A 25,897-nucleotide genomic window follows, 5' to 3' on the forward strand; every position below is an offset into this window, starting at 1 on the left:
AGTCCCGCCTCCAACCTCGTTGGCCCCGCCCCTCAGCCAGGAGGCCGCGCCTCTGGATCTACGGTCCGCGAGGTCCTCCAAGACCCGCCTTCCGCCTTTTGGACCCGCCCCCGAGCTGCCCTCAGCGCCGCCCGATTGCAGCGGTGGTCACGCCACAGACTGCTCTTCGCCCAGACCCACCTCGGTCCCGAAGCCGCTCAAAGATAGGAGGCCGTGGGTTCCCCTCATCAGGGCCATGTCGGGCTGTCACGCTCCGGAGGGAGACTGCTGCTCGCAGCGCTGCGGCGCTAAGGTAGGGGCGGGGCCGCGGGTGCCCTGTTTGCCCGGACTTGAGGCACAGGTGGCGTGCGGCGGCGGGAGCGGGGCGCCGACCTGGGGGGCCTGGGACCGGTGTGGACGCCACCCCCGCTACCCGCCGCCCTGGCTCCGCAGGCCGATTCGAGGCCACGGCAGTCGCTGTTCCCGAGGCTGGGCTCCGATGACGGGCGCTGGGCGCCAAACGCTGAAAAAGGGAAAATAACGGAGGAGAGCGCTGCGCATCTTGAGTGTGTTTTGAGACAACTTACCGGGAGTACAGGGCAAACGAGGCAACAGGAGGCACTGGAGTGGAAATGGAGCTAAGACTGCCCTCGAGCTTATTTTCTGCGCCCTGGCCATCAGCCCGACGTTTGGCAGGCAGTAGGCGCTCGGGAGACGGTGGCCAAACCGAGGCTGTGCTTCAGTAGCCCCCACTTTCCCTCTCGGCCTGCCTCAGTTTAGAGTGATTATGGGATGGTCATCCTTGAGCAGAAGTCAAAGGAAAATCCACCCTCGGGCTGCATCTGCTTTTCATTCACTGGGTATACACCCCAACAGCTTTATGGAATACTTGTGTGCCCAGGGATACAGCGAGGATTAAGACAAATGGCCTGCGATCTGGAGGAAAACTAGAGGAGTAAACAATTACAATACAGTGAGAGAACCCCTGCTTAAGAGGCAGGGATAGCCCCCTAAAATTAGCCCCCTATTCCTCCTGTTCTTTCTTAGGACTGACTGAAGGCCCCAGTCAAAAAAGTCGTAACGTGGGAGATCTTATTGCGAAATACTTGTCAGTCTTGTGGGAATACTCCCACAGCTTAGCAAAAGCTAAGCAAAGACAGCTTAGCAAAGACAACTGTGAGGATGGAATGGTGGACAGGAAAACTTGGATAGAAAGGGGGAAGATGTTGGATACAGGTCAGATGGCTAGGCAGGCGTGCGTGGAAACTGCAGAAAGCAACCTGTTAATAGAATCTCTGCTAAGATGTTTCGATAGCATGTGTGTTCATGCCACCAGTAAGTGAATCTTGGTGAAATATTATCTAAAGGAGCATCAAAGAGAGCCTTTATCAAGGGATCTGAGAATAAACAAGACCTCTCAAACCAAACGTGGCCAACAGACAGCTGGGCCAACAGCTGTGTTTGCTTCACTTACTGTTCATAAGAAATATTAGCCAACCTTTCAAAATGCAGAGCACTTTAGGCTTCTGTTAAAACTTTGGTACATCTGATGGCATGGAGCTTGTATTCCTTCATGGGATCTGGGTTGAGCTGACTAGTGAGTACCGCCTAAATGTGCTTGCCAGGCTACAGAGCTCCCCTACGCACAACAGATTTGCATATGCACTTAAATAAACCACTTCCAGTAAGCTTCATTCGGTCCGTGAGCCACCAGTTCGTAAGCTCTGATATAGGACTTTTCTTAATGTAGGAGATGTGATCTTAATTCACAGTGTTTATTGGGCAAAGCACTATCTGGTAGGTATATATCAAGAGCATGTTCCCTACTTTGTAGGCAGCTAAGCTTAGCTGGGAAATAAACCAAGAACTACTTCTATTTTTTAATTTTACCTTACATGTCATAGTGTCCTATATATGTCAACCCTGAATAAATACTTGTTCTTTGCTGTTATTATAACACAAGGCCTTTCAATACCCTTCCCTTGACCTCATCAGTTCTGTACATCTTTACCCCTCCCCTCCACTCTAGCAACGCATTCCCATGGCCATACCCTTCCCTGCTCCACCACTGCCCCTTCACCTCACACCTTTTTGGGGTGAAGGACTTTTCTTTTTTTACTCCGACACTTCTCTCTGTGTAGCCCCCATCATAGGATCTATCACACTGGATTACAAATAATTAATTGCCTTTACTTAAATGCCTCCCACGCAGACCCCCAAGGGATGGGGTTTGAGGGAGTGTCCCTCAACTACACACATTTGTGTCTCTACAAATATTATTGTGTCCTACTGCAGCCGGCTCCTGGACACCTCCACATTACCTGAAGTGACTATCCTCAGACCTCACCATCTCTCCTCATTCTTTCCCCCAAACCTGCTTTGAAGGTGACTTCGCCTCCAGAAACACAAAGAAAATGAAGCTGTTAGTTGTGAACATCTTAACTTCAATTTCTTCCTGTTCCCGCCTACGTTATAATGTTAAGATTAAGAACAAGACATCTAGAATTTGACTGCCAGCGAAAATCTTGGTTCTGCCAGTTGCCACGTGGGCAGTTTTGGATGCATTAATCTTTTTTTTACTTTCTTTTTTTTTTTTTTTTTTTTTTTAAGAGAGAGAGAGCAAGTGAATGGGGGAGGGACAGACAGAGAGAGGGAGACAGAATATGAAGCAGGCTCCACGGGGACTGAATCCCACAAACCTGGCATCATGACCTGAGTCAAAATCAAGAATTGGACCTCCAACCAACTGAGCCACCCAAGTGCCTCAATCTTTCTTAGCATAATATAGCTATTATAAGGATTAAGTTTATATATAAGCTTTTAGTATACTACCTGGCATAAAATAAGTATTCAATAAATATTAACTATTTTTGTTATTAATCGTATTATTACATATCTTCCTTACTTTTCTTCTTCCTCCTAAGATAAATATTTCCCTGGTCTAATTCCAGCTGCTCTGTCTCCACAAAGATTGACCTATTAGGCTTTTGCTTTCCTGTGGTGCTAATCTCTCCCCCTTCCCTAATTTTACCTTTTAGCATGAAAGGAAAACTGGTTATTTCAGAGTTTCCTTTACATGCTAAAACTCTGTTATTAACCAGTTCTCCCTTTGGTTTCCCTATCTGGCCCTTCAGAGCCACACTATTGAAAGAGTCTTCAGAATTCTCTGCCTCTAAGTTGTATTCACTTCTTAACCCACTAAGATCTGGCTTCCACACCCAACCTATTAAAACAATTCGTACTTAAGGTTGACCTAATTTACAAAGATAGTTGGCCTAGCAAAAACCCAAAGTGAACCCATCGTTTTTGTGATCGCGCCGAGCTGCATTCCTAGAGAAACTTACATAACTGCACTGAGCGGCCTCACTTCATATTCAAGATTTCAACCCCAAATTGACCCTTAACACTGCCCAACAACCATCTCATGTTTCCCCGGTACTTTACTGTCCCACTCCCTGAGAGGACTAGTTTATACCTTCTATTATCTTTTCAAGCCTCTCATACCCCGTCCCCACATCGTTCCTCAGCTGATGGCTTTGTTTATACGTAAGAAAGTAGAAGACACCGGATACGAACTTAACTTGCCTTCCTACCACAAAACCTAGCGACCTGCTGAAACGGGAACCCATCTTCTCATTTTTCAAGATGGCGGAAGCCCAATCTCTCCTCTTGTGCACAGGATCTGCCTCCCCTCTCACATTCAGAAGTTGTTCCTGTCCCTCTCCCTGCCTCTCTTACTGTGAATCAGCCCCCTCTCGGCCAGACTGTTCTCATCAGCATGGCTTCCAAGGCCCTGCGTGACCTGGCCCCTACAAGTTCATCTGCCTCTCTCGGCACTTTCCTTGTCAGCACTCTGCTCCGGCCACCTGGCCTTCTTTCCATCAAATGTGTTAAGCACTGTCTCACTCCAGGGCCTTTACATCTGCTGTCTTCTCTGCCTGGAGTGCTTGCCGCACCTCAGACAAACCTTGTGTGTGCAAGCACATTCATTTATTACACACTGGTTTGTTGGTTTGTTTTTCACATTCTGTGGCCTTTAGATTGTCAAGTGCTCAGAGAGGCTTTCCTTAACCACCTTATTCAAAATCAATCTCTGCTATGTTTCTCTTAAGTTCCTTGTTTCCTTCTTCCTACTTATTTAAAAAAAAATTTTTTTTTAATGTTTATATATTTTTGACAGAGAGCATGAGCGGGGGAGGGGCAGAGAGAGAGAGACCTAGAATCTGAAGCAGGCTCCAGGCTCTGAGCTGTCAGCACAGAGCCCGACGCGGGGCTTGAACTCAGAGTGGGGATCCCGACCTGAGCCAAAGTTGGACGCTCAACAAGACTGAGCCACCCAGGCGCCCCTCCTTCTTCCTACTTATTATAATTTATTCCTCTCTTTGCTCTTTTAAAACTACCCCCAGAATGTAAATTTCTTTAGGGCAGGGACTTTGTCAAGTGTTAGTGGCTGAATTGCCAGGAAATGCTTGGCATACTCCCACCATCCTTCACTGAGACCTGACTCACCCTTCTCTCCTCTGTGAAGCTTTGCCCGACTCCTGCTCCCTCCCACTGCTAGCTTCTTCCTCCCACCGGTAAGTGGCTTCCTTGGACTGCCCTGTATTATGTATTGCTTTGTCCTTTTATAACTTCTATACTAGATTGTAAGCTTCTTGAGGGCAAGGGTTTTATCTTCCTCCTATTCATTTCTTCAGGGCCTGCAGAAGTTTGCCAAATGAATGAATGAGAAGGCTCTATAATAAAAAAAGAAAGGACAGGTACACAGAGCAAATGCTGTGGCATGGGATTAGAGGAAGGAGCAATCGCTTCCTGCTGGGATGATGGCAGAAGGAATCACAGGGGAAGCGATAGGGGGCCTGGTGTTAACGCTGATAAGCAGGAGCCTGACAGAGTCGCAATAATTGAAAATCCACCACGAGCAATAACAGTGCAAAAAAAAAAGATGCACTTGGTTATAAAGAAAATATGTCTTAGTTAACTAGTGCTCTCCATAGCAAGTACCTCAAAACTTGGGCTTAAAACCCAAACACTGACTGTCTCGCAGAGTTTGAGGATTAGGAGTCTAGGGGAGTTTGGCTCAAGGTTCTGGCTCAGGGTCTCTCCTAAGGTGGCAGACAAACTGTCCCCTGGAGCTACTGTCATCTCGAGGCCTGATGGCATCTGGAGCTGCAGGCATGCCACAGTATCGTTGGCGGGCCTCCATTTCTCACTGATTATTGTCCATACACCTCCAATTCTTCACCACACGGCCTTCTGTGTAGGCTGAGTACCCTCTCCATGTAGCCGCTGGCTTGCTCCCCCAGAGAGCAACCAAGACCGAAGCCGTTGTGTCTTATATCCTAATCTCAGAAGTGACACGCTGTCACTTCCCCTGTACTACTGTAGTCCGTTGGCCACGCAGCCCTAGTACAATGTGAGAAGGGCCTACACCGCGGGGGTGTGAATACCAGGAGGCAGAGATCACAAAGAGCCATCCTGGAAGCTGACTACAATTAAGTTGAATAGAACGGAGAGATTTGTATCAAAATGGACTGAAAGAAAATGGGCGAAAAGTAAAATTGGGGCAAGAAAGCAGAAGGACTTAAATAACAGACCAAGGAGGTGCACCTGAGCATTAAGTGATTGGAGGGATGGCGTGCAGTGATCAAAGCAGTATATTCTTTTAGTGCTCGTGGGAGAGAGGAGGGTAAGCTAGAGAAGAGGGAGAGAAAGGAGAAATTGTAGGCAAGGAGACCAAATAGGGACAGATAACCTTATTCCTCCGCAAATGAGTCCTTGAAAGAGTTTTTACTCAACTGTTGCAAAATAAGAAAATAAGGACAATCAAAAAGTGAATTTCACAAAATTAACACATTCGGTTTAAAGGACAGCCTTTTATTTTGAGATGAACCTTCCTACTCTTTTCTTTATGTTAAAAATGTACTTTTTGGGCGTCGCCTGGGGGGCCCAGTTGGTTAAGTGTCCAACTCTTGGTTTCGGCTCAGGTTATGATCTCTTGGTTTCGTGAGTTCAAGCACTGCGTCGGGCTCTGTGCTGGCATTGCGGAGCCTGCTTGGGATTCTCTCTCTCCCCCTCCTCCACTCACACTCTCTGTCTCTCTCAAAATAAATAAACTTAAAAAAAAATTAAATAAAAATTTAAAATGTACTTTCTTTTTTGAAAAAGGTGATAGTAGATGGTTAAATGTAATTACCTTTATAACTTAGCAACCTCATGTCAGTCCCTAAAATTTAAACTACAACAGCAACAACAAACCCTGGTTTAAAAAAAATGTTTTTTTAATGTTTATTTATTTTTGAGAGACAGAGGAAGACAGGGCGTGAGTCAGGGAGTGACAGAGAGAAAGGGAGACACAATCCAAATCGGGCTCCAGGCTCTGAGCTGTCAGCACAGAGCCTGATGTGAGGCTCTAACCCACAAACGGTGAGATCGTGACCGGAGCCGAAGTCGGACTCTCAACCAACTGAGCCACCCAGGCGCCCCTACAGACTCTGGTTTTGAAAATCAGAAGTCAGGGGCGCCTGGGTGGCGCAGTCGGTTAAGCGTCCGACTTCAGCCAGGTCACCATCTCGCGGTCCCCGAGTTCCAGCCCCGCGTCAGGCTCTGGGCTGATGGCTCAGAGCCTGGAGCCTGTTTCCGATTCTGTGTCTCCCTCTCTCTCTGCCCCTCGCCCGTTCATGCTCTGTCTCTCTCTGTCCCAAAAATAAATAAACGTTGGAAAAAAAAAAAAAAAAAAAGAAAATCAGAAGTCTGGAAATCACTGATCCAGATTATTAGCATAAGGAAACTGATACCCAGAAAGGGTTACGGACTTGCCTTAGGGCATTCAGCTAGTTGGGGGTCAAAGCTGAAGCAAGCCTCCACGCCTTCTCATTTCTTCCAGTCAGTGCCTAACTGGCGTGAAAAAGAGTTTGTAAGTGTGGTGAAAGTGGAAGGGAGAAATAGGGTCAGTGGAGGTAAAGTTGCAAAGAAAGCCAGTACGCACGGAGAGGAGAAGGAGATGTGCAGAGAGAAACAAAGCCCAGAGACTGAAAAAATGCCGACAACTTGGCCGTGTCTGAATCCAGTCCCTCCCTTGGGCCAGTGTCAAGAATTCTGAAAGACTGAAATGAGCAGAAAAGATCACTAGGTGTCACGGGCTATCTTTGAGCTATTGTGCAACTCTGTAATTGTAGAATCTGACAGTAATGCAGATGATTACTGACCCTAGAAATGCAGGCTGCATTCTGCACATTCAGTTCGTTGCTGCCTGGTGGACACTGTCCAGTTTTTCCTCATTTATAAATCCAGAATTCCTAATTACTTATATGGGTGATGTTTTGCCTTCTCTTTGGACACAGCAGTCTCATGTTTCTGGTTCCCTCACTAGCTGATGGGTTAAATAATATATTTGACACGTGTTTATTTTATATTTGTTTTGAGAGTCCCCCAGGCAAACCTCTGTCCAAGCAGTACCTCTCTTATGCTTCAATTGAAAGAAAAGGTGGGGGAGGGGAGTAGAATCCTTGTTGGCTGTGAGCAAGTATTTCAGTGACAGTGAAACTGATTTCCATAAAATAACGGGACTGAAAAATCGGAAAAATTAAGTCTTGCTTCAAAAACTTTTTAGGCTTTAATGTTTTTGCTATATACAAAATACCGTTAAATGTTTCTCCCTCACACTATAGGACCTCTACTGTCAGAAGTTGATTGCAATCTATCTTCAGTTATGTGTTTCAAAATTCTTACAAACCCAGACATAATAGTAACAGATAAGTAATATTATTGACATTCAGGGGAGAAGTAAATATTAACTAAGCTTCTTGTCAATTCTTAGTGAAATATACATTCTGATACTTACTTTCTTACCATCCTGAACAATTTAGATGATTGCATTTTTACCAAATATATGTTAGTTCCCACTGCTACAATTTCCTAAAATTGAAATTTTGTGGGTATGAACAAATGAATGAAACTTTATTAACAGGAACGGCCTTATCATGGTTATCACTGTAGTATGAAGCTGGCTAGTTGCTACAATAACTCAGGACTGGAAGACAAAAGGGAAGGGGGAGACCCATAACAGACTATTTTCTATAATGTTTGCAACTTTCTGTGCAAATGGATGGTTTTAAGGATTGGAAAACTGTAGGAGTTTTCTCCTTATCTGTTCTTTAATATATAATTAAAATATCATTTGTATCACTAAAAAATAAAATGGCAAATTATACAAGGCATGGATAATTCTGGCTAGATTTTGTAGGGACAGATATAAGGAAAACCAACACAGCTTTATTCTTAGTTTCAATTCCAGAATTTTTAGCACTTTAAATGGGAGGGAGGTAAAACTTCCAATTATAAAATAAATAAGTCATAGGGATGAAAAGTACAGCATAGGGAATATAGTCAATAATGTAATAACACTGTATGGTGACAGATGGTAACTGCATTTACTGTGGCGAGCATTGCCTAATATGTGGAATTGTCAGAGTTTATTGTACATTGAAAAAACTAACATAACATCGAAAAAAATGGGAGGGAAACTAACATTGTCACACATTGTCCTGGATGCTTTATCTCCATTTTTTCTCATTTTTAAAAAAACTTATTCACTCTTTACCTGGAAGCCTGTAGCACTGTATCTCTTTTTACTCCTCATAATATTCTCATTTTGTAGATTAGTAAACCGAAACCCATAGTCACATAAGCAATAAATAGTGTAACGAAGGTTTGACTTTATGTCCGTTAACTCCTAAGCCTGTGTTGAGTCAGAACTTTAAAAAATTTTAACATTCCCGTGTTCTTAATTTTACATTTTGAAGTCTACTCCATCAAACTATTATTTATGATAAAATACAAAGTGTATGTAAAATATTAACAGTGAATCGGGGAAAACACTATAATTTCAGAAAGCCAGTGAAGTAGCTAAAAATTTGGTGTGCTCAAGAGTCAGCCCTCTCTGGACCCAAAGGTATTTCTCCCCTTTATCCAGTGCCAAGATTTGTACAGGCAAGCTTCCCAGCTGTGCTTTTGTGCACAGAGGGTCTATTTCTTGTTTACCCTTACCTGGGGGGTATAACCTCTTATCTGGTTTCAAGCCTATGGAGGGATTTTCTATTAGGTACCCCATTCTGAGCACACCCTAGGGTTTATTTCGTGTTTCTGACAGCTTGCATAGCTATCAAAATTGAAGGTCAAGCTCACCAGAGATCCGCAAATACCTTCAGGGAAATGGCTTCAGAGCTTCCCTCCGGGGTAGACTCACTCTGGTTTCTTTTTTTTTTAACAACTATTTTTTTTTTTTTTGATGTTTATTTATTTTGAGAGAGAGAGTGAGCTTGCACAAGCAGGAGAGGGGCAGAGAGGGGAGAGAGAATCCCAGGCAGGCTCCCCGCTGGCAGTACACAGCCGAATGTTGGGCTCAATTTCACGAATCATGAGATCGTGACCTGAGCCGAAATCAAGAGTTGGATGCTTAACTGACTGAGCCACCCAGGAGCCCCCACCCTGGTTTCTTTTATGGCCACTGTGAAGCCTTCTTTACTTTTTTGCTAGCTCAGCAATTTAATTTGAAATTTTGTTTTAAACTTTATTCAGGAAAAAAAAATTACTCAACATTTTCTGTTGTTTTCAAGGTAAAAGTTAGATTTCATACTGCCAGAAATGGAATTCATTGCATTTCATTATTGTTTTGGGTTTTATTAACTTTAACTTTAAAAAATGGGGAAACATCGTATTTTTTTTTATTCCTAAAGAAGTAATCATTAGACTTAATAAAAATAAGCTCTTACTTTAACTAGATTTATTGTGCTGATCACTTACAATATATACAGATACCTACTCTTTATGTTATCCACTTGAAACTAATATAATGTTGTATGTCAATTATACTTCAATAAAAATACATGAATAAAAGCTCTATGTTCATCCCAGCATATATACATTTGTTCCTATACAAACATATCTTCATACAAATGGGCCCAGAAAGTATTACTTGTGATTGCTTCTGAGTGAGTCCTTTCTATGGTTTTTTCTTGACTTTATATTCCATAGTGAATATATATTGATTTTGTAAAAAGCAAAAACAATGTAATCACTATGGAGAAAAGACATTTTAGAATAAAAATAAAATCAGACCAACACAGAATATGAACAAATAGCTGTCATATATATGTATATCATGACTTAACTGAATAAGATGTTTTGTGTAATGAAATTTGCTGGACAGACCAAAACATGTTCCTTTCAGCACTAAATTCTATTTTATTTCAGCCATTGCAGTAGATGCTTTGCATTATATACTGGGCATTTCCCCACCTTGTTCTTATGGCCTATTCCATAGTGTTGGACTATATGGCCCTATCCTGAATAATTCCAGGTTGCCAAATAACATAGATCCACTTTCTAAACATCAAAAACAAATTATGGGGGCACCTGAGTGGCTCAGTCAGTTAAGTGTCTGACTTCAGCTCACGTCATGACCTCATAACTCGTGGGTTCGAGCCCCACATCGGGCTCCGTGCTGACAGCTCAGAGCATGGAGCCTGCTTTGGATTCTGTGTCTCCCTCTCTTCTGCCCCTCCCCAGCTCACACTCTGTCTCTCTCTCTCCTTCAAAAATAAACATTAAAAAAAAAGTTTTATAAAAACTTTAAAAAACAAAGTATGTTTTGTAATAGTTTTCTCCCTCGTGGTACCCTCTCTATAGTAGATTTTCTTGGCTTCTTAGCAAAGATGTCAGCTAGAAAAGTCACCCAATAATATAATGTCTGTTTGAAAAATCCTTATCTTCTTTTTAAGGACAAGGAACATCCAAGATACCTGATCCCAGAGCTTTGCAAACAGTTTTACCACTTGGGCTGGGTCACTGGGACTGGAGGAGGAATTAGCCTGAAACATGGGTAAGTTTCTGCCTGATGTCATTTCTGTGAATTCTCCACGTAAGTAGCCCATGAAGAGCCTAATATGTGTTATGTACAAAGAAGAACTGGTACTCAGTTTTATGTGATAGTGAAAGTATCTAGTTTCTAAGTGGAGAAATGAGTATTTGCGTAACTGAATGACAAGTGTGTAGAAGTTGTACATACAATAAATACCTAAGGATTTAAGAATCACAATTTCTAAACAGAATAATTTGGGACTTGGTCTTTGGAGTCCCAAAGTTAAATTGCACACTGCCAGTATGTTTCTATGTCTGGAATTAGAAATGGTCCCTTCTTGGGAATGCAAGCTGGTGCAGCCACTCTGGAAAACAGTATGGAGGTTCCTCAAAAAACTAAAACTAGAACTACCCTACGACCCAGGAATTGCACTACGAGGCATTTATCCAAGGGATACAGGTGTGGTGTTTCGAAGGGACACATGCACCCCCAAGTTTATAGCAGCACTATCAACAATAGCCAAAGTATGGAAAGAGCCCAAATGTCCATCGATGGATGAATGGATAAAGAAAATGTGGTGTGTGTATATATATATATATATTGTGTGTGTGTATATATATATATATATTTTGTGTGTGTATATGTGTGTGTATGTATATATATATGTATATATATATGTATATATATATATATATACATACACACACATATACACAAAATAGAGTATTACTCAGCAATCAAAAAGAATGAAATCTTGCCATTTGCAACTACGTGGATGGAACTGGAGGGTATTATGCTAAGTGAAATTAGTCAGTCCGAGAAAGACATATATCATATGACTTCACTCATAGGAGGACTTTAAGAGACAAAACAGATGAACATAAGGGAAGGGAAACAAAAATAATATAAAAACAGGGAGGAGGACAAAACATAAGAGACTCATAAATATGGAGAACAAACAGAGGGTTACTGGAGGGATTGTGGGAGGGGGGATGGGGTAATGGGTAAGGGGAACTAAGGAATCTACTCCTGAAATCATTGTTGCACTATATATATACTAATTTGGATGTAAATTTAAAAAAAATTTTAAATAAAATTTTAAAAAAAAGGGTCCTTTCTAGGTAAGCAGGATTTGTTTCAAGGGTTCAGATACATATTTTAAAGTCACTTAAACACAGATTACGAACCATCAAAAGTACTAAAAATTACATTTTATTAAGTCAAAAGACGACATTATGCCTTTCCAAGTGCATCATGTATCATCATTCATGGATAGCACCTGCTGGTCTTTGTTGCTCAGACAATAAAACAAGAAACACTGGTTGAAACAGAAAGAATTTTACTTGTTCATTAGGTATGTTCAGTGTCTTTCCTCCAAGAAGTTAAAGAAACAAGTGACTATTAGTAATGAAAATACAAGTTGTAGAAACTCATTCTTTCAAGTGTTTCTGGAATAGGATGAATGTTTTTTTTCTCCTGAACTGTTTTAGGAATAGTACTATCTGGAGGCTGAATGTTAAACTGAATAACTTGATTTCTTTCTTTATCCTAATTCACTTTCTTTAACAAAATTGAATTAATATAACATTTATATAATATCGAACCTATATAGTAATACCGCCAAGGGGGCTGCATTTCGTAGAAAGGAATGGAATGGAAAATTTAATCAGTATGCTTAGAACAAAAGAGATTTTTTCGGTATACTACAGGATGATGCCAGTGAAATTTCATCTACTTCAAATTACCGAGTAACTCATGGAATAGTAATTGAACTGTGGGCAACGTCAGTAGGGACCCAGCTGTCACAGTTCCATGTATAGGGATGCACGCAGTCTGGAAAGGTCATGTGCCTCATGGTGCATCGCACATCCATCCGTGCCTCCTCTCTGACTGTCAACCCAGTGCTCCATCAATCCAATTCAGCATTTGGCAGGTTTTCAGATTATTTTGCCAAAGCTTTCAAGTTGACTGTTCAGAGCAAAGGCCTAAGATAATGACATTTGTCACTAAGATGATGACATTTGTCACTGTTGTTTCATTTATCCATTTAGTTGAGTTCCCAATAATTTGGTTTCTCAGCTATATTTATAATAAATCCTATTCTAAACATTGCCTTTAGTTAACTGCTTTTTATTTGCATATGCAGAAATTTATGTATGTACAAATATGTACAAAATACTTCTATCAAACTGAGTTCAAATAACCATTTTTGAAGTGGCTCTTTAAATAAATGGCAGTGATGGGGCACCTGGGTGGCTCTGTCAGTTGTATTTGACTCTCGAATTTTGGCTCAGGTCATGATCTCATGGTTCGTGAGATCCATGCTGTCAGTGTGGAGCCTGCTTGGGATTCCCTTTCCCCCTCTCCCTCTGCCCCTCCCCTGCTGGCTTGCTCTCTCTCCCTCACTCTTTGTCTCAAAACAAAGAAACATTAAAAAAAATGGCAAAGTGAAAATGGAATGCAAATCTCAAAAGTAAATTTATTTATCATAAAGACGTAAAAGACTATGTTCTTTCTAGAAGAAGTTTACTAACCCATGCACTGAAAATGTGTGTGGTCACCCTAAAACACTCACGGGGCACCTTTTAAAATTAAATGGTTTTTACAGCACTACAATCAATTTATGGGGACATTGCGTCATAAGTGAAAATGTTTGGTCCTTGGTTAGGTTCTTAATGGGTGAGGAGCTCCTCCTGGAGGTCACGGGTGGAAACAGCCCCAATTTTATGGCATTGTTTGGAATGTTATTAAACGTGTGCTTTGCAAAATAAGATGGGTAATTTGTAGTAAAATGTTGAATTTTTTTCCTAGGATTTAAATGACTTCATAAACCCACATCATTAACTATCTGCTATGTTATTCTCATGTTATAGGTGAAAGTTAGGTTTTCTTTGATGCTTAAAGCAAATAAATTTGGAATGAAGGACAAACCCAATAGATTATGTTTGGAGATACAAAATTATTTACTGATTCCAAGGTTTGGCTGATACCATTTTAGATTATACTACTTGTGTGTGGTACCAAAAGATGTGTATAAAAGACAGCTTAAGATACATACGAGAGTTAAATCAGAAGGAGGAAATAGAAGAGCAAGAAAATGACAGTAATCGAAGCAATTCCAAGACACTCAACAGCCATTGTATTTAGGTTGGGGCACCACCATTCACATTTAGCATTTCCTGTTTTTTGTTTTTTGTTTTTTAATTTTTTTTAATGTTTTTATTAATTTATTTTTGAGACAGAGAGAGACAGAGCATGAGTAAGGGAGGGACAGAGAGAGAGGGAGACACAGAATCTGAAGCAGGCTCCAGGCTCTGAGCTGACAGCACAGAGCCCGACGCGGGGCTCGAACTCACAGAGTGTGAGATCATGACCTGAGCTGGAGTTGGACGCTCAACCGACTGAGCCACCCAGGTGCCCCGCATTTCCTGTTTTCATGGTGTGATACTGAAACGTGTCAGAGACACCAGTCCTATTCATGCTATTAAAATTAAATTTGATAAACCTGTAGTGTAGACAAGATATGTGAGGTATATTATGATTTAAATTTTTAAAAACAAATTTTTTTGAGAGACCACAAACAGGAGGGGCAGACAGAGGGGGACAGAGGATCCCCTGAGGGATCTGAGCTACAGGCTCTGAGCTGCAGCAGTGAGCCCAATGGGAGGCTTGAACTCAGGAACCACGAGATCATGACCTGAGCCAAAGTTGGACGTGCAACTGATCCGCCCAGGTGCCCCTAGATTTAAATTTTTTTAAATAGCTAGGCAGTAAATAAAAATAGACACAACTGAACATAGATGTATTTTGAACTCTTGAATTTTGTTTCCCTCCTTATGGAATAGTGAAAGAGCAGGCAGTACCGAGAAATAAATTTCAAAACTTAATACTTCAGATGCAAAATGCTTTTTGTTTGTGGCTTACGGCACCAAGTAAATACTTCCCTTTTAGTCTTTGGCACATTTCCCTCCTAAAATAAAGGCTCTCGGGGCGCCTGGACGGCTCATCAGTTAAGTGTCCAACTCTGGATTTTGGCTCAGGTCATGACCTCAGGGTCCTGAGATCAGGCTCTGTGCTGGGCATGGAACCTGCTTAAGGTTCTCTCTCCCTCTCCCCCTCCCCCACGCTCTCTCTCAAAAATAAAATAGAGTTTCTATCATCTTTACATTTTTATCCAGGTACCTCCTTCTTTGTAGATGTAAATATATATTTGTTCTAAAACATATTTAGCTAATCTTTTAATTACCCAAAGTTGATCAGTTTTGTTTTCACAAAGGGAGCAATAAAAACAGATTCAGATTACGAAATCACTTGAATAAACAATACCCTGGATTTTCCCACTTTGTAGATGGAGTGTATTTACTAACAGGCTCTTTTAGACTTTATTTGGGTCTGTTCCCAGGACTGCATACATTTCTCCCCACACAAGAAGACTTACCCTACAAGTCCACTGACTATATATCACACATGAGTCTAGAATTTCTTCCATGTTACATAAGGAAAGGAGATTTGGATCCCCGGTATTTGCAAAGAACTCTTTCTAACTGTATGATCCCTCTGATTCCACTGGTTCCAGAGGAGTGCCACTCTGTTTTCTTATGTCGTGGGTTTTTTTATGCAACAAAGCTCTAAAGCGAGCTATTTCATGAAAACAACTGAATGTAGCTTACTGTGGTTTGGATTTCACTCCCATTACCAGACGTTTCTTTTCCAGATCTTAGTTTACCAGTGGACCCTTAAAGGAACTTTCATTTTTGTCAGTTACAAGTCTATGGGTTTATTAATAACTGGATTGATGGCCTGACTCAATATAGGCCATCATCCTCATTTTTCACCAGGAACCAGTGTCCCTACATCCATGTCTCAGCGGCAGAAGCTGGAGCATTCAGGTGCTGGTATTTCTTTCAATCGCATGTATGTGGCAGCTCTTTACTACCTTCTGGGAGCCACTGAAACTGACAAAGGAGACAAAGGACCTTTGTTGAGGCTGGAGAGAATTTAGAGAAGATTTTGAAATTAATTTCCCAATCAAATTTGAGAGTACTTTGTGACAAATGGTACATTATAGCATCTCCCCTAGCACAACATTCTGTAACAGACACATCTCCAGATGGAACCGTGCCTTTTATCCGTATTTTTAACTTTCCACAGTTGTTTCAGCTTTATTACCAAATAGTTTCACAAGAAAGATGTGCTTTTCAAATAGGAAGCATATATTCCACCCAAAAAGTAGCTTAGTGTTAATGCTGTAATTTAATAAGGTGTCCAGCAGGGGTCCCTGAACTTCATGTTTTATAAGCAGAGCATTTCAAGCACCAAAATTAAACTTGATCCCTTGCGAGACAGAGATCATCTGCTCATGAGCATATCTTCCCCTGATTGGATTTTGTAATAACTGTTCTACATTTAATGAGATAAACTGCAATCTCATGCTTAAAGATGCCAAAGACTTGTTTTATTTCCCATAACCAGATAAAAATCTGGTTACCATTGATTTTGCACTGTAAACAGAAATAAAGAAATATATATGAAAACTGCCAACATTTTACTGCATCACCAGCATTACGTTTGTAATGTAATTACAGTGCATTAGTAATTTGTTATTCTTTCTATACAGCACACATCATTAATTAATTCAAGCAGCTTTCTGTGTGATTTGATTTATAAAGAATATTGATGATTGGACTGTAAGAATACACTTGCCTTTGTTCAAAAGCAGAACAGTAGAGTTAAATACATACCAATTTCTACATTTTGTGTTACCAGCGATGAGATCTACATTGCTCCTTCAGGAGTGCAAAAGGAACGGATTCAGGTATGTTAAAGGTTCCTTCTTGACCCCAAAGCTCTTTTCTTCTCTACTTGACTATTATTGTTTTGTGAAATGGAATTAATTTTAAAAGACGTTTTGAGGGGGGGGTTATATTGATAATTTAAATGAATAATCAATAAACATTTCTTAAGTAACTATTAAATTTTTTTTTAAGGTGAACCTCCATGCAACTAATATTTTTGAATTGTCATTCATCCTCTAGAGGGCACAAGTGAATGGCACAATCTTAAGTCCTACTACAAAGTGATTATAATTTTGCAGCATTGTAACACTGTCTTTATCAGGCTGGTAGGGTGATCACGTTGATGGTGGACCAAACTGGCTCATATTAAACAATAGCAAAGCTATTCCAATCTAAGTTATAAAACTTTATTTCAGATTTTTGAGAAGTCTCATTCCATATTAATGCTGGAGTGCTGAAAATTTAAACATAACACTTAACTCCTAAGGCATAATCCTTCATTAATAAGACATTTATATTGTAGTTTATAATAAACCCTGGCAAATGAAAGTCACAAGTCGGAAGTATGCATGCACTACTAGGAAAAATCTGTGGATCTGCTTAATTACTTCAACTTTAAGAATAATATACCTTACTGAGATTAACATGTCTGAGTACGAGTTCCCTTTCTCAGGAGATAAGAAAATTCTACTCTATATTTTTCCTCCTATGATGACATATGAAGAAAAAACTGTAACCCCCATCTTAGAATGATGATATCTCTGTAGAGTTTCTCTGAAATATAGTTGTGAAATGACAGGGGAAAGCCAAGAAGCTAAGTTGATGAAGTATCATTACATGCATATGAAATTTTCCATATCAATTGTTTCTTCAAATTCTAAAGGAAGAATTGCAGCTCTCTTGAGAATATTTTTATCAGTAGAAAACAGTTTTTATTTCTCAAAATGGCTAAAACATTTTGGAAGAGAAACAATTATATGAATATTTAAAAGATGGGTTAAATATGCATACATACATCTTAGCACACACACACCAGAAAGGGGACACTTCTAATTGATATCGTATAAGCCTTTTTTTTCTTCTCTGCCCCCCTCTACAAACAGCCTGAAGACATGTTTGTTTGTGACATCAATGAACAGGACATAAGTGGACCTCTGCCGCATAAGAATCTTAAAAAAAGCCAGTGCACTCCTCTTTTCATGAATGCTTACACAATGAGAGGTGGGCAGAAAATGTATTCACCATAAAGAGCTATTTGCTACAGAGTAGGTTTTCTAAATAATTGTAAGTATTGTTGTAGTTAACATTTCTCGAACACCTGCTGTGTGCAAGAACTTTAATTATGTTAACACTTTCAGTGCTCACATCAGCCCACGTGGAAGGTCCACTGTGACTCCATTTTATACACGACAGGACAGAGGCTCTGGGAGATTTTCCTGAAATAAATAGCTAGTGAGTACTGGGGCCACAATTCCAACCTAGTATGACTCCACTAGATTGTCAGGTTGACTGACAACACTATATTTACAATCACATGCCTACTTCTAGGGTAGAGGTCTACCTCTGGGAACTTGTAGAAGGTAAGTAAGATTACAAGTGAGGGAAAATTGTGGCCTTTACTTTTAGGGGGAATAGTGCTGTCTCTTTCTCTCTCTCTCTCTCTCTCTCTTTTTTTTTAGTGTACCATATGATAAAAGTAGGAGTCTTATTTCAATTCCCAGAATTTGTGATAGCAAACCAGTCTGGAAAGGTTGAGCCTAGAGGACGGTGTGAAAATAGAAAATTATACCTGAAACACCAGAGCAATAAAGTCATTACAGCCATGCTTTTTATAGCCCCTGAATGAAATCTGTTCTGAGCATGGTCTCATGCTGTGTTCTGTTCCCGGACACTGTCAGCTGCTCCCGACAGCGTAAAATCTCAGGAACAGATGCTAACAGCATGAAACATCTCTCCCAGCATAAAGCGAAATAAACTTCCAATTGCAAAAATAGCCATTACTGAATTTTATAGCATACAAATCCTTTTTTAGGTAAATCCGTTACACTGTACCTTAAAACCCTGCAACCCCGATGCCACCGAGACATGGCCCGCACTCTGAAGCCTAACTCCATGATTAAGGGTCACCATGACCGCGGTTTAAACCCAAGTGCCACCACTGCTATCTGCGAACCGCAGACAAGTGATTTAACATCTCTGAACCCCCGTTTCCTTGACCATTAAGTCAGGGAGATAGAATTGACATCTCTGTGGTTGTGGGGGACTCAAGATCAAGAGATCACACATAATGGGGATTTGCCCAGTGCCTGGCACAGAGGAACTCCTAATTAAATGGGAATATTGGACTATGATCTCCATGATTATTCTAGTTACACTTCAGACCATCTAAAAGCTATTTCTTAAGCATGTGTATTGTGCATTGCCCTGATGCTGATAAAGTTTAAATGCTTTTTGCAGCTTTGCAGCTTCTGTTAGTATTTCTCTCTTCCTACCTCCATCCCTCCCCTCCTGTCTACTGCCAACTTATTATTCCATGCCAAGAAAAACAAGGTCATCATCATATACAAATAAGTGTATGTGATATATAATATATATATGATATGTGACATATAATATATATGTTATGTATATACTATATGTCACATATCATATATATATTTTTAAAGGTATCATTTTGTGTTCCCTGAGTATGTGACTTTCTTCTCCCTCCTCCAGGAGCAGGTGCAGTGATTCATACCCACTCAAAAGCAGCTGTCATGGCCACCCTTCTCTTTCCAGGACGAGAGTTTAAAATTACACATCAAGAGATGATAAAAGGAATAAGGAAATGTACTTCGGGAGGGTATTACAGGTATTTTTTTTCTATTTTTGCTTAAGTAATTTCCAAAGTATTTTTTCTGTCTTTTGATAAAGAGGCTACTGATCTTTTTTATGCCTTTAATGAGATGTTGTGGGATCTATGTTAAGTAATACCCCACTTAATATTACACTTCCAGATCTGTTCTCAGTGACACAAATCAGACGCCACCCTTCCTCCTCCCCACCACCACCCCAGCCTTGGTAAATTATTAGCAACATGAATAATGAAACCGTTTGTCAGAGTTAAGTGGGAAACCCTTGGCTGAGCTTTCTATAGAGATGGAAAGATTATGTTCCTGTATGGAAGCACCCTGAGAGCGTGGTCCCCTCACCTTCATTTTGTCTCCAGGAAGCTTCAGCCCTGACTGAAGCTTCATCTTGATTTAATTTAGTATGTCTAGGGGAGCCTGTGTCGGTTAAACATCTGACTTGAGCTCAGGTCATGATCTTGCAATTCGTGAGTTCAAGACCCGTGTCGGGCTCTGGGCTGTCAGCCCAGAGCCTGGAGCCTGCTTCAGAGTCTATGTCTCCCTCTCTCTCTGCCCCTCCCCTGCTCGCACTCTGTCTCTCTCTCTCTCAAAAATAAATAAATGTTAAAATTTATTTAACATTAAATAAATGAGTTCAAGCCCCACATCGGGCTCTGTGCCGACAGCTCAGAGCCTGGAGCCTGCTTTGGACATGTGTCTCCCTCTCTCTCTGCCTCTCCCCTGCTCATGCTCTGTCTCTCTCTCGTGCTCTCAAAAATAAAAAAAAAAATAATAAACTAAAACATTTTTAATTTTTTCAAATTTAGTATTTCTAGAATATTCTCATATTTATGATTATTTCAGTTAAGTAGATCTATGTATTTTTATAATTTTTCAGTATGGAAAGTGGCATAGATGGTATAGAATGGAGGCCTTCTAGATAAAATCAACCAAATCCGCCAGCCCACCAAAATGTTCGCCAATCTAGAATACAGGGATGGGAAGAAATGCGTTCTCAGTGTTCAGGTACAAGCTAAGCATTTCATTTGAATGTACTGGCATTCTTATTCCTGAGCTGCTTAATTTGCCAAAGGGCCTGATCCTACCTTACCTTGCTTAGAGGAAACGGGTGCCAGTTTTTCTAAAGTGTTCTTAACAGCAGTATCTTATTGTTAATCCACGTAGTAGAATCCAAGTACATGTTTAAACTAGTGTGCTGGGAACTTAATATGACTTGATTTTAGTTACTATTTATTGTATGCCTACAGCATTACTCAGCACTGCAGAGTATCTATTTACAAAAGTGAAATGTTTAAATTATGAAAGTGTACATACTAAGGAAAGGATAGCCCCACATTGCCTTTCCCTTCTGGGTCTCCAAGGAGAGGCATTGTGTGTGCTATTAATTTCAGCAGCGTTTGGTTGCTTTGGTGAAGAAATAAAAGCAGGTGAGAAGGAGGCGTGAAAGGGCGGGTAGAGGGACAGCAGAGAGCCTTCTGGAATTCTGTGAGAAAAAGAATGGCCCGAATCAAGACATGCCACTTTTTATGCATCGTAACATATATGCTTCATAGATCACTTTAAACGTTTCTGATTTTAAAGAATACAAACCTTTTTGAAATGTCTTTTGCCATTCTATTTGATCCTGGCTGGGAAGTCAGTAACAGGGTCATTATCACAGCTCAGGAGGCAGTGATCTCTCTTCAGAATTTGGGGAGAATCCTAAGAGTCCAGTTTTCAAAAGAAGGGGCAGTGAAGGCTGGACGAAGGAACAAAGGAGGGTTTTGATGCTCTGTATTTTTTAAGTCCAGCTTGAAAAACAAAAACTGTCAAATACACACCTAATTCTCCTCAGGGGAGGTTACCGTATGTATGTAAGTGTGGTTGTCCTTCCTTCTGGCAGCAACACGGGTGGCCTGTGGCAGAGTGAAAAGCACACTGTTTAGAGGTCAGAGGACCACCTTCGCTCTGTTCCTCATTTGACTCAGAAGGAATAGTGTTCAGTCTGTAAAGTGGGTGGCTTGGGTTGAATTTCAGGTCTCATTTTGCTGTGATATTATTTGACTCAGGAAAAGATGTCTGACTTTTCAGTGTATGCTAGAGGAAAATATATGTTTGTGATTCTCTTGGCCAACATTAGGAAAGATCTGGGGGGCGTCTGGCTGGCTCAGTCCGTTAAACGTCTGACTTCGGCTCAGGCCATCAACTCGCATTTTGTGAGTTCGAGCCCCACGTCAGGGGCTCAGAACCTGGACCCTGCTTCGGATTCTGTCTCCCTCTCTCCCTGCCCCTCCCCTGCTTGCACTCTGTCTCTCTCTCTCAAAAATAAGTAAAGATTAAAAAAAGAAAGAAAGAAAGAAAGATTTGGGGCTAGCAATTCATTCTTTCCATATTTTAAGAATATCCTTCAATTAGGGGCGCCTGGCTGGCGCAGTCGGTTAAGTGTCCGACTTCAGCCAGGTCACGATCTCGCGGTCCGTGAGTTCGAGCCCCGCGTCGGGCTCTGGGCTGATGGCTCGGAGCCTGGAGCCTGTTTCCGATTCTGTGTCTCCCTCTCTCTCTGCCCCTCGCCCGTTCATGCTCTGTCTCTCTCTCTCTGTCCCAAAAATAAATAAACGTTGAAAAAAAAAATTAAAAAAAAAAAAAAAAGAATATCCTTCAATTACCTCTATTTCACTTAAGTGAAATAATAAACATCTCCATAATGCTGCTGGTAGTGGTTGGCCAGGCTGTTTATCACATGACAGCTCTTTAGCCTATACCTGCCCTAAAGTAGCAATTTTTGGTAAAACTTTACTTAGAACTTCTTTTGTTGTTGTTAAGTTTGGCCATTATAGAGGTAGTGAAAAAGGAGATGTTCCTTTAACAAGGGAAGAGAAATTTATGTAAAAGGGAAAACATGTCCGAGTTTGACTGGATATAAATGACCTCAGAGACAGACTTAATTTTACCAGTATCTAAGTTATTTGCGTAAATATTATTACATGAACAGAAAGGAAATGCATATTCTGATTTTATCACATGTATTTACTGAAAACAGGTGGAAGTAAAAGAAGTTCTAATGCCACAGACTTGAGAATGTTCTGAAAGGACTATCACACCTTTAATAGTTATTTCCAGAAGGCTCTTGCTAACCCAATACTATAAACCACACCCGTATATATTTATTTGCCTGAGACACTTTGAGGTCTTGCAGAGATAAAATAAAATGATTTTGTATCTTTGGAAAATCCATACTTAATATGTAGTTCAATTGTTAATCCTTTCTATGTTTCTGGTTCTCGGATCTATCATTTCTCATCTCCTACTAAAAATACTATGATTGTCTCTGCCTCAAGGAAATACTTGTATGATCTTGATAACTTCTTTGTTAGGTTTTGGTATCCTATACAAATTTCTGCCACTTAGAATAATACCTGCCAAATTCCCAAGGCGTCTTTTGATACAGCTCTCTATGCAAGATATACAGAATAGCATGCAAAATCTTGTTCATAACGTGGAGTGGCTTTCAGATACAAAGAGAATGTCTAGTTGGTCTGTGAAAAAAATTGTAAATTTTACATATGAATACCTTTATTTGCTTTAGCGTGAAAAATGGCTTGTTTTGTCCCATAGGTATGATGATATGTTAGTGGTACCCATTATTGAGAATACACCTGAGGAGAAAGACCTCAAAGAACGAATGGCTCGCGCGATAAATGAATACCCAGACTCCTGCGCGGTCCTGGTCAGGCGTCATGGAGTGTACGTCTGGGGAGAAACCTGGGAGAAGGCCAAAACCATGTAAATATCCATCAAAGGGCATTTGGGACAAGTCACTATACTCCAGATGTGAAGAGGGAATGAAGTGTGTTTTATGATTTGAAAGGAAGTACGACTTTTTTGTGTGTTATTGGTCAAAGTGGTTTAAATTTAAGTCATCTGGGGGCGCCTGGGTGGCTCAGTCGGTTAAGCGTCCAACTTCGGCTCAGGTCATGATCTCACGGTTCGTGAGTTCAAGCCCCGTGCCGGGCTCTGTGCTGACAGCTCGGAGCCTGGAGCCTGCTTTGGATTCTTTGTCTCCCTCTTGCCCTGCCCCTCTCCTGCTCATGCTCTGTCTCTCTCTCTGTCTCAAAAATGAATAAAAACAGGGGTGCCTGGGTGGCTTGGTCAGTTAAGCGTCCGACTTCAGCTCAGGTCATGATCTCACGGTCCGTGAGTTCGAGCCCCGCGTCAGGCTCTGTACTGACCGCTCAGAGCCTGGAGCCTGTTTCAGATTCTGTGTCTCCCTCTCTCTCTGCCCCTCCCCTGTTCATGCTCTGTCTCTCTCTGTCTCAAAAATAAATAAACGTTAAAAAAAAATTTTTTTTTTAAATGAATAAAAACATTAAAAAAATTTTAAATTTAAGTCTGTTATTTCTAGATACTTGATTTGCATTATGTATTCATTTATTACAAAATATTTATTGGACAAGCTGTTATTTGGCGAGACACTGTGCACTTGATACAAAGGAGAAGGAAACAGCTCTTTTTCTCCCAAGTGTAAGGCTAGAAGGGAGAATAAGGCTAACCCAAGTTAATAATGATTTGCTACATTTATTTCAAAAAGTGACACGGAGTAAAAAATTTAAATTTATGTAAGTAGTATATTTTAAACTCCCTTTTATTTCCTGAGATGCATGTAATATGGTTGCATGATTCAAAATGATTCCTTTCCATGTTTTAATAATGCTGGGGGCAAAATGAGAAAAATCTGGCCTGGAATTGAGAAAAAAACAATGCACTAGGAGCCGGCTTAGCCTGATGGAGAGGAGACATGTGGGAGGGCTGGAGAACTCTCTAAGTTCTTTGAGCTAAGAGCTTCCGTTCTTTGCTTTCTCTTTTCTAGGTGTGAGTGTTACGACTATTTGTTTGACGTGGCCGTGTCCATGAAGAAAGTGGGCCTGGATCCTACACAGCTTCCGGTTGGAGAAAATGGAATTGTATAAGCCAAGTGAAAATGTAATTCTGTACACCAAGCCTATCTTGATTATTATGCAAATGAAACTTGATTATTCTTTTTAATGAATTGAACCTTCCCATGATACTATTAAGTCACTAAACACTGAAGATGGTCACCCTGAATCTACTTCTGACGTTGGACGATATTTGCTTATATTCTTGGAATTTTAAATGGCAAGGCGGTGGAATAAAAAATTTTATAATGAAGGGTTTTTTTTATGCTTACTTTTAAATCCTTAACAGCAAAATATCCTCGCTTAAATTAATTCCTTTTTTACGTACACTCCCAGAGAAACCCTTTTATTCTCTAAAGTTGCTGAGGATACCAAATTCGTGAGAAAATTTCCATTCATTATGAAATGAGCATTTTCTTATTTTAATATTGGCATCATGAAACGTATGTGAAAAGTTAAAGCCAAATGTATCTCTCCATATTGGTGTCAAAACAATTTACAGGTTTCCCCTGTTTGCTGTAGTGCTTCCTTGTAACAAAGCATAAAGGCACTCATTTCATACCGGAATCAACTGTGAAATTCCCACTGACTCCAACTCTACTAGCCAAACCAACCCTAACCAAACCAGTGATATAATCAGAAAGCGTTTTCCTTCAGGAAGCCAAAAGCAACATCACCTTGATCATAAAGGTTTCACTTGGTTAGTGCTTTTTTCAGTTGGAGGAGAAAATCAATAAGGCCCCATCTGCACAATCTGAAGCTCATCTACCCCCCTCTCTGTTTACTGCCCTCTCCCCTTCAAGTACATTGACCCTAGTCCTCTCACTCCAGGCCCTCGACCAGACCCTTTGTCGTTATCCAGGACCCCCTTCGTGCCCTTGCTTCCCTCCTTTTGAAGCCCAGATGGCGGCCCCATATCTGCAGCATTTCATTGCAAACATCCCAACGCCCTGGGATGGGGATGGCCCGGTGGGGAAAAATTACACAACTCTGTTGACTGATCCCGCTTCAGATCTAGGACCACACACGTCAGGTGGACCCTCAATACTGCCAAGCAAACTTTCTATGATTCCGTAGTAAATTCATTCTCCCAACCTCAGGACTGTCTCTCCTGGCCCTTTCATCAAATTTCCAATATTCACCCCCCTCCCCAACACACACACACACACACACACACACACACACACCCCAGATGACAACCTCTCATACTTACAGAGATAAAATAGATCCATTCCAAAGAGAACTAATCTTTCCGGTTAACGTTTCCACCAACCTTCCTGCCTACAGCCTTCTTTGCCACTTTTCTTGTACAAAGTTGGTTCTAAGGCCAATTCTTCCACTTAGGCCTTGGATCCAATGCCCTCTAGCCTTCTCAAGGAGTTTGCTTCCGCAAGGATCCCCACATCAGTCCCTTTTCTCTTTTGTACTGGCAATTTTTTGCTCTCTTAACTGGCTCTTTTTTGTTGGAATAAAAACATGCTGAAATATCATCTATCTTAA

General features: G+C 40.9%; 1 protein-coding gene across 1 annotated transcript; it reads left to right on the forward strand.

Moving 5' to 3' along the window:
* The first annotated feature begins 8 nt into the window (after positions 1-8).
* APIP (APAF1 interacting protein) lies at positions 9-24,650 on the forward strand. The gene is made up of 7 exons (XM_040495468.1): positions 9-292; positions 10,761-10,861; positions 16,607-16,655; positions 17,739-17,856; positions 19,351-19,486; positions 23,079-23,246; positions 24,331-24,650. Exons 1-7 carry the CDS (start codon positions 236-238, stop codon positions 24,428-24,430), a joined length of 729 nt encoding a protein of 242 aa, XP_040351402.1. The 5' UTR covers positions 9-235; the 3' UTR covers positions 24,431-24,650.
* Positions 24,651-25,897: the final 1,247 nt, after the last annotated feature.

This window comes from Herpailurus yagouaroundi, unplaced genomic scaffold (genome assembly GCF_014898765.1).
Source record: "Herpailurus yagouaroundi ecotype Mexico unplaced genomic scaffold, PumYag 187, whole genome shotgun sequence".
Taxonomy (NCBI): Eukaryota; Metazoa; Chordata; class Mammalia; order Carnivora; family Felidae; genus Herpailurus; species Herpailurus yagouaroundi.

Excerpts from the sequence above, each read along its gene's own strand:
- APIP (XM_040495468.1), top strand. The coding sequence starts at position 236 with ATGTCGGGCTGTCACGCTCCGGAGGGAGACTGCTGCTCGCAGCGCTGC. Across the intron at positions 10,862-16,606 it reads GGAATTAGCCTGAAACATGG|CGATGAGATCTACATTGCTC; the intron begins GTAAGTTTCTGC and ends TTGTGTTACCAG. Across the intron at positions 23,247-24,330 it reads TGGGAGAAGGCCAAAACCAT|GTGTGAGTGTTACGACTATT; the intron begins GTAAATATCCAT and ends TCTCTTTTCTAG.